Source organism: Crocodylus porosus, unplaced genomic scaffold (assembly GCF_001723895.1).
Source record: "Crocodylus porosus isolate Cpor-Errol unplaced genomic scaffold, CroPor_comp1, whole genome shotgun sequence".
NCBI lineage: Eukaryota > Metazoa > Chordata > Crocodylia > Crocodylidae > Crocodylus > Crocodylus porosus.
In genome coordinates, this window is record NW_017728886.1 from 256,261,074 (window position 1) to 256,270,382 (window position 9,309).

Genomic DNA, 9,309 nt, shown 5'->3' on the forward strand with positions numbered 1-9,309 from the left:
GCGGCACTGGTCAGGCCGCAGCTGGAGTACTGCGTCCAGTTCTGGGCACCACAATTCAAGAGGGATGTGGACAACACAGAGAGGGTCCAGAGGAGGGCCACCCGCATGATCCGGGGGCAGCAGGGCAGGCCCTACGAGGAGGCAATGGGACCTGAACCTGTTCAGCCTCCACAAGAGAAGGCTGAGGGAAGATCTAGTGCCTGTAACCAACTAGTCAGAGGGGACCAGCAGACATTGGGGAAGTCTCTGTTCCCCCGTGCACTACCAGGAGTGACCAGGAATAGCGGTCACAAGCTGGTAGAGGGTAGATTTAGGCTAGATATCAGGAGGTGCTCCTTCATGGTCAGGGTAGCTAGGATCTGGAACCAACTTTCAAGAGAAGTGGTGCTGGCTCCTACCCTGAGAAGGCTGGATGAACACCTTGCTGGGGTCTTTTGACCCCAGTAACCTTTCCTGCCATGGCAGGGGGTCGGGCTAGATGATCTACTCAGGTCCCTTCTGACCCTAGAAACTATGAAATTATCTAACTACACCAGAAAACCCAACGAGCTGGACAGCAAGTATAGAAAATTCTCAGGTATATTTACAAGATATTAAAGCTGACCCATTCTTTTACTAACAAGACAACATTTTTTCTGCCGATCACAGAGAGGATCTGTGACAAACCCAATCTTCTGAGCTTTTCTGATTCAGAATGTGCCAGAATCACGAGACAATTTCTTTTAAATGACATAATTTGTAGACCACCAACAGCAAAACACAGCAAGAGGAAACCATTATTTTTTGCAAAATAAGTTTTAAACTTCTTGACACCATCCCATTACAGCACTACTGTTTCTGTGCAGCTACTCTCCACCATCCTCACTAGTTCCAAGGTTTCAAGAGGGTCTACTATGGATGAGAGTTAAAAGGTCAACAACATAAATCAACTGTCTCATAAATAACAATCCTAGTAAATAAGTTCTGTCTTCCGGCACACAATATGCAGCTAGTGGCTTCTCTTCGCAACATGAAAATGTCATCTAGGTCCTTGAACTAGTATATGACAAGATTTTATTGCTGCTTTTAAAACTGCTTGCAGAATTTCTCCACAGTTCAATGAGGTTTTGTTTCACTGCTGAACTGGTTCCTTTCCAAACAGGTCAGTCAGACGTACAAAGATAAAAAGAATCACATGGAAATGGTTCTTACAGGCTTTAAGCAGCTCAAATCAGTTTGTGTCTACATTCAGTCTCTAGACACTTTATTTTCTATATATTTTCTTTGGAGGGTTTCACCTGTAACCACATGTGAGCTGGTCACCCCTTTCATTTTTGCCTCTGTATCGACCAAGTCATACAAGTGTTTTCTTATGACAGTATGAATTGCACTGTGTTGTTTTCCTTTAATTTTAGTAACACATGACCATACCTGCACAATATTCTGAAGAGGGAGCTAAAGTATTATGTTTAATTTTTTAAGGATCAAAAAAATATACCACATTTGTTTCTCCTGGAATATTTAATGTTTAACATGCCAAATTTTGTACAGATTCTTCATCAATTTTTTTTTTTTTTTATTTTTTAACACTGATCACTACTAGGTTTCACTCTGAGCTTTAGTTATATTTCCCTGTCCCTTAAACAACCATTTTATGAATCTTTTTAATCACACTTTTCTTACCCTACATTGAACAGTAAGCTTAAATCAAAGAGCTTTAAAGAATGACTTGGCTTGCTCCAACACGTCCTTCACCTTTTTCAGGCGTCTGAATTTATTTTTAAAAATTGCACAATTTCCAGAGTGTGCAATGGCATACAAGCTTTGTATTCAACTTGGCTACACAATGCATTTACATTTTTAACTATAAAGCTATTATTTAAAATGCCTCATTCAATTTAATTTTAGACCACATACTGATCCACTAAAACAGCTCACATGACATGCCACACTTCTAGACTTTGAAACCAGCTTTAATTTCAAAGCTTAGGGCTACTAACAACTGGACACTGTGGTCTGAATCAAACATTTGAAAGCTGGCAGTACAGATTTTACAGTTTGGATTCTGACAGTTCTGAAATTCAGAAAGCATGTTTAGAATGACAGGTGCTGCTCTGGAAGGTCTGCCCATCTTCAAAAATGTAGTTTTCAGTAACATTATGAAAACATGAAAGATACTTACTTTCATTCTGTCTGCCATGGTTAACTGCTTGACTGTTCCAGATCAACTCAAGGGCTAGGGAAGCGAGTGAGGGGACGATGCATATGTTGCAATGCTGAAGCAGGACGGGTAAATTACTACCACGTAAGTACCTAACACATACTATAAGTTACATTTTTACTCTCTTTTTTTTTTTTGAATAAATAGCACCAACACAGTGCTCTGACAGGGAAATAGCTGCTAAACTGAGCTTGAATGAGAAACAGATGCAAATTAGGCTTCCCTGAAATTAATTTTTAAAAACAGTATAGTCCCGCACGATCAGATAGAAAATGACCAAGGCCCAAACTCTGTTCTCACAGACATCACTGGCAAAATTCCCACCAACTTGCATGGAACAAGCAGAAAGCTGTTTAAACTGTCCTTTCAACACTCACGAATTCATATTTGTGAAACGTGGTCAACAATAGGCATCTGACTTCTATTTAAATGTTACCAAAAACTTACTAAGAAAGTATTTCAAAATCAAACTGGTTACCACGCACAGGGAACTTAAACAGCAAAACAGAATGTCAGTAACACTGCGTGATCTATTTGCCAACCAGTTCCTAGTTTCTTATACTGGTACCCAAAGTGTCTAAGTAACTCCGGTGGCACTTGCTCAAAACATAACGAGGCTAATGCTCATTATTTCAACTGGTACTGCTTTCCACAATCTAAATCTAGAGTTCAGCTCCCTGCTGACATGTCTTCTGGTCAACAGTTTTTTCCCTCTAATGGAATGAAGCTGCTGTGAAATGTTATAGCCAAAGAGGAAAATTTGTCTCGCCCAAGCAGCCAAAATCAGTTCCATGAGGAGCTCTGAAAACAGTCAAGCAGTATCCCTGCAGTACACGTCTCTTCTCGGGGAATCAAGGAGCAAGGAACAACATTTTGGGAAGATACATTCCTGCTAAATTTTTACTGCTGAATGGGCAGGCCCCTATGTTTTGTTTTTTTAACGCGTAGTAAAAGACAAAGGACATTTTTTAAATATTAAAGGACTTTTAGATGTTTTAGTAATATCATAAACCAAAACTCTTACCTTGCCCAGAATTATATATTGCTTTTACAGATTTTTTCACTTTCTGTAGTGCAGTTCTGTCTTGATCCAATGCCTGTAATAAAAGATAATGAAACTATCAGTTCTGCTTACTGAATATTAGTAAACAAGAGTAAACAGAACATTGTTATTAAGTATTTAATGAATAATTTCAAGGGCTGAAAGAACTACACATGCCCTGAGTTCAAGCTTCTGGGGAGGTTCAGACTCTAAGTGACCTTTAAGTCTGAAGGCAGAGCAGAGGGATCATGATAAAGCTATAGGACGGCTATACGATGATTACAACTTCATAAAGGGACACCATCTGCTTTTCATTATTTTTTAAATTTTTGCTTTGGAATTCACAACATTTCAGGTACTTCAGTTACCTAAATACCCTGTTAATTTATATGGCTGTAGTGTAAAAATATCCTTCCACCCATGAAAACAGATTATACAGTGAAAACGGTAAAAACAACTATAGAAAATGCTGTTACAAGCACAAGCTAAACAAGTACAATCCCAAGAAAAGTATTTTTTCTCTCATTCAGTTAAATATTGCTGTCAATTGTTAAGATAACAAGCACACCATTTTCAGAAATACTGTCCACCTGAAACAATCACAATATTACTCCAAACAAAACCGATTGCAGCAAGATAAGGTTCAACAGAGCAAAAAAAAAATTTAGGATCTGATCCTACAAACACATATAAGTAACTTAGTGCTATTATTTAAATGAGGAAACTCTTTAGATTTCTATTACTCCAAAATAGTCTTATGAATTCTTATATTTAAGCACGCAACCCTCCACCAAGTAAATTAATTTGAAGATCCAGATAGGTCAAAGTTTGCAATTAAATTTGTGGTCCTGTTCTTTTTAAGCACATAATCTGCTGAACCCATTCAGAATCTAGTGGGAGTGAAAAAAATTCATCTGAGAAAAGAGAAAAAGTCAATCTGATCTGTAGTATAACAACTTTTTGTCCCATACCTGAAACTATGCAAGGCAGCCTAGATCCATTCTTTCATATGCATAGTCACTATGCACTTGACTGTATATGTTTGATTGTATTGCATTATTCATGATGGAGAATAAATACAGAATAGAATTGTTTAACCACATTATTTTGAAGCACAAAAGGAAGTGGGAACAACTTCAGATCAATAACTCCAATGTTAGGTCAATAACAAAAGGTCAAAAAATACTTTGCCTTTTTACAATGCAAGTGGATTTGAATTTTTACGTATAATTTTGTAAAGCGACTCAACTTTTGCAATACAAAATAGCTACAGTTGAAAGATGCACAAAGCCAAGAAGCAAAAGAAATAATTTAAGCATGTTTGTGGATTAATATCCAATTCAGACCCCACTGTGTACCCAATGGTACAACATTTATTAGCATTTCAATTGAGGCTAGGTATTCAAGAACTTAAATGTGTTGCAAAGCTATTCAACTCTTATCCTACCTTCTCTTTTCATTTAACTTCCATCAAAACAATAGATCGAATCAAATTCTTGCATTTGTTCATTAAAAATTAACCTGAACTGGCTGCAGACACGCATTTGAATAATCTGGCAGAATTCTCTGAGGTTTGTTTTTCTGGTATAAAAATGTACTTAAAGAAGCCTGAACAGATGTTCAAATACTGAGCCCCAGAGGAGTAGAGAGCTTGCAGTGCTGATGCTGGGAGGGCTCTGTAAGCTCCCTGAGTCTGCATGGAGACAGATGACAGCAGTGCACATGGTCCTGACTGGCTGACCCAAATTAGAGTCAGTCTGCAACTCCCAGCAGGACAATGCAGGACTGTTAAAAGGACATGTTTTGCATGGCTAAAGCAGCAGAGTCCAGAAACCAGCACTCTTACTTGAGCAGGGAAAGGACCAGGGGGGAAAGGAGGTCTGGAAGACAGTGCTGGAGTACTGTGCTATAACTATTCCCTCTCACCTAAGAGATACTCTCCTAAGATTGATTTAACCCTGGTTTATACCAGGTTAATTTTTCTTCTGGAGTGGCCATTTTTGTCCTAGGAGAAAAAAAACCCTGAACATCTGGACACTCATGGTTTCTCCAGGGAGAGCAGGGACATGGCCTTAATGTCTGTACATAGCCACTGTACTTTTACTCACAAGTTATATGGCAGCTGTCCCCCTTCAGATTCCTTTAAGATGCCTGTCAAATTTGGACTACTTCTCAATAGATCTTAAACCACTCCCCATATTTCCTAGCAAATTTCCATGTAAAAAATACCTTCGTTTTTAACTATGAGGACAACTACTCAGAACAGATACCATGCCAGATTGGAATTTAAGCACCGAAAAGAAAAATTCTGAGAAACAGGCCCCCCTCTCGTCGTCAGCAGCAGCAATCCCTCGTGGTCGAGGATGATCACCCCACAGGTCAAGTAAAGAGTTGTAAATGAGCCCATTGATGGATAAGACTACCAATCCTAGAGCCACAGACTCTGTGGCAAATGCCACAGCTAGTGGTTAAAGGGAGGATCAGACCACAGATTTCTTGGTCTTGTTTCCTTTCCTTCCATTTCTATCATTTTTCTGCCTCCAGGATGAGAAGGTTTTCCTCAAAAGTAAGATGTACCGCCTCTCATAAGGCATCACCATGTAGCCCTTTCCTAGGCTAATTTTTCCCAATTTGTGGTGTTAGTGCCACACTTCTTAAAAGTTCACCTTGAGGGCGCTCTTGAAGCATGTCCTTTGTCCTTAGCTGAGTCGGGAGGTTAGCAGTTGTTTCGGTAAATGTACATTGGGCATGCATGCACCGTGCTCTGTCCACCACAGCTGATGTTTATTAAATACTGGTGGTGTTAGCATCAGTGAGGACACTGGAATTTATGCAATAATCCTCCCATTTTATGCCAAGGATCTTTCGGAGGTAGCACCAGTGGTTGCGGCGTTCCTGGCTTTTCAGGTGGTCCCTGCTGGTCACCCAAGCTTCACAGCCATAGAGAAGAGTTGGGATTACTACAGCTGTACAGCAGGAGTTTTGTTCAAGTCCTGGTGTTGTGACAGTTGAACCATCCTGATGATTCAGCCTTCTGAAAGCAGAACTGATGCACTGGATCCTACGCTGGGTCTCCTTATTGATGCTGGCCTTTGAGAGACTGCTGCTGAGGTATGTAAAGTGTTCAATATCTTCCAGTTCCTGTCTCTCAATGAGGATCTTTGCTGGGGGAGTTGACTGGCCTTTGTTTTTCCGATGTTAAGGGTCAGTCCCAGGCATTGGTGTGCTTGAGAGAAGCAGGTAAGGGCCATTTGTAGGTCCTCCTCCACATCTGCAATGACAACACAATCAACAGTGGCCTCAAGTTCCACAGTTGAGGCCAAAGTAAGTTTGGTTTTGCCACAGAGGTGGGAGAGATTGAAAAGGTTCCCGTCCATCCCGTACTCAGTGCTGATACCATGTAGCAGACAGTCAGGGATGAGTATTTTAATGACCACAAGAAAGATGGAAAACAAAACTGGTGCAATCATGCAAGCCCTGCTTGATGCCAGTTCAAATAGCAAAGGGCTTTGTAGTATAGCCAGTGCATAGGATGAAGGAGCTTTAGCATGGTGACAAATTTCCCTGGCAGCCCAACTTCGAGAAGATCTTCCACAGAACCTCATGGTTAACAGAGTTGAAGGCTTTGGCCAAATCAATAAATGCCACATACAGATCCTAGTGTTATTCTCGGCATTTTTCCTGGATCTGCTGGGCCTCAAAAATCATGTCTATTGTGCCTCTTGATGGTCTGAAACCACACTGAGACTCAGGGAGAATTTCCTCAGCAAGAAGGAGCAGTCAGTTCAGCAAAATTCAAATGAAGATCTTCACAGCCATGGAGAGGAGGATAGTACCTCAATAGTTTCCACAGTCAATCTCCCATTTTAAAAATGGTGACAATACTGGCTGGCATTCCTTGGGTCAGCAGGAATTTCCTCAGTGTTCCAGATTTTGAGAAATGGTGCATGGAGCTTATTGGTCATAGCTTCCCCACCTACTTTGAAGACCTCAGCTGGTACGCAATCAGGGCCAGAAGCTTTGTTGTTCTTCACCTGTCATATCACCTGGTAGGCCTCTTCAGAAGTTGGTGGACTGGCAAGTGCTTCCCTTACTGGGTGCTGCAGGATGGATTTGACAAATTTCATCAGTCACTACCAAAAGTTCCTGAACTGAGAATTGACAGTGCTTCTTTCAATGGTTTTTGATGGACTCATTGTCTTTGAAGAATGTACTGCCATCTTCAGATCCAAGCAAGATAAGCCCACGAGAGCTTGGTCCGTACACACCCTTGATTGCACTGAAGATGCTCTGCATGTCATGGCTGTCAGCAAACTGTTGTGTTTTTTTGCCTTCTCTTCCCACCATTTGTTTTTGATTTTTTGAATCTTTGTCTGGGCTTCAGCTTTAATTTATTGAAAAGTTCCCTGCTTCTGACTGAACACAGGATGGTTTTGCCAGTCACAGAAAGCTTTAGTCTTCCAATCAAGATGAGCTTTGATCTCAGCATTGTTCACGCCAACCAGTCCCAAGGGCATTGGGTGATAAAGCCAACTGATTCTGTGTGAGCTTCATGGATGGTCTCCTTTAGAGCTTGCCAATCCTTTTCAACACAAGTGTCAGCATTTTCAATGCTAAAATTGGCAAGTTTCTTGCTGAGATATGTTTGGAGGGCTTTGCAGTATCTAGGGATTTGAAGGCATTTGCTGTACTGATTTGGATTGTTTTCGATGTTTCAGTGCAACCAATGAACATGACTGACCTCACTAGAGTGATGATCAGTCCAGCAGTTACTGGCTCCTCTCATAACGTGTGTGATATACATGTTACATGTATTTAAACTGGCCACATGTGCAAAGTACAAAGTGACAGAGCTCTGAGCTGTGGGGGTGCATCATGCTCTGCTGCAGCCGGGAGCACCACAGCTGATGGGACTCAGCCACAGCAGCATACAGGGCACCATCTGGGAGCCTGGTCAGCTGCAGGACTTGCAGCCAAGGGAGCTTGCATCTTGACAGTGAAAGGTAAGTCTGGAATGATTATCCATGGCTCCCTCTGCACCAATAAGGAGTGATAGGATCTGATACTGGATCCCACAATCACACCTCCTGCCATGAATGTCTGCCATGGTAGCAGATGCGGTTGCGTGGCTCATATATCGGATCATATCATGCCATTACCTGCACATTTATAGGGGCTCATATAAATATTAATGACAAAAACATTTTCAGTGAAATTTTCAGAGTTCTAAAACTGAGCCAAAGGACTGAAAAAGAAACAAAAAGCTTCAAGGAAAATTCTAGGTATGCTTGAAAAGCCAGTTTAATTTGGAAATGCACTGCAGAATAAAAGATCTTCACAGCAAAAGCTAATTAGAAAACTAGACAAAATGCATTCACTGCTGACAGAGATGGGTTTGCATTACCTAAATCTGGGCTATTGATTCACAGATGCTAGGGTCGGAAGGGACCTCAACAGATCGAGTCTGAACCCCTGCCATGGGCAGGAAAGAGTACTGGGTCAGATGACCCCAGCCAGATGCCTATCCAGCCTTCTCTTAAAGACCCCCAGGGTAGGGGAGAACACCACCTCCCTTGGAAACCCATTCCAAATCTGGCCACCCTTACAGTGAAGAAGTTTTTCCTGATATCTAGTCTAAATCTCCTCTCTGTTAGTTTGTGACCATTGTTCCTTGTTACCCCCAAGAGGCGCCCTGGTGAACAGGGCATCTCTGATCCCTTGCTGCATACCCCTAATGAATTTATAGGCGGTCACAAGATCACCGCTCAGCCTTCTCTCACGGAGGCTGAAGAGGTCCAGGTCCCTCAGTCACTCCACACAGGATAAGACCCTAAGCATACAAGTGGCCCTCTTCTAGATCCTCTCAAGTTTATCAACATTCTTCTTGAAGTATGGCGCCCAGAACTGGATGCAGTACTCCAGCTGTGGTCTGACCAACGCCACAGAGGGGAAGTATCACCTCCCTGGATCTATTTTCATAGACATTTCATAGACATTAGGGCTGGAAGGGACCTCGGGAGATCGAGTCCAGCCCCCTGCCCAAAGGGCAGGAAGTCAGCTGGGCTCA

At 41.7% G+C, this 9,309-nt stretch overlaps 1 protein-coding gene across 1 annotated transcript in view; it reads right to left on the minus strand.

Annotated features, from left to right (window-relative positions):
• ASAP1 (ArfGAP with SH3 domain, ankyrin repeat and PH domain 1) overlaps positions 1–9,309 on the minus strand; it is a 291,905-nt gene that overhangs the window by 144,885 nt on the left and 137,711 nt on the right. The window contains exon 4 of the mRNA XM_019552858.1: positions 3,225–3,297. Within this exon, the coding sequence (XP_019408403.1) occupies positions 3,225–3,297 (73 nt within the window). The remainder of the gene's footprint in view (positions 1–3,224; positions 3,298–9,309) is intronic.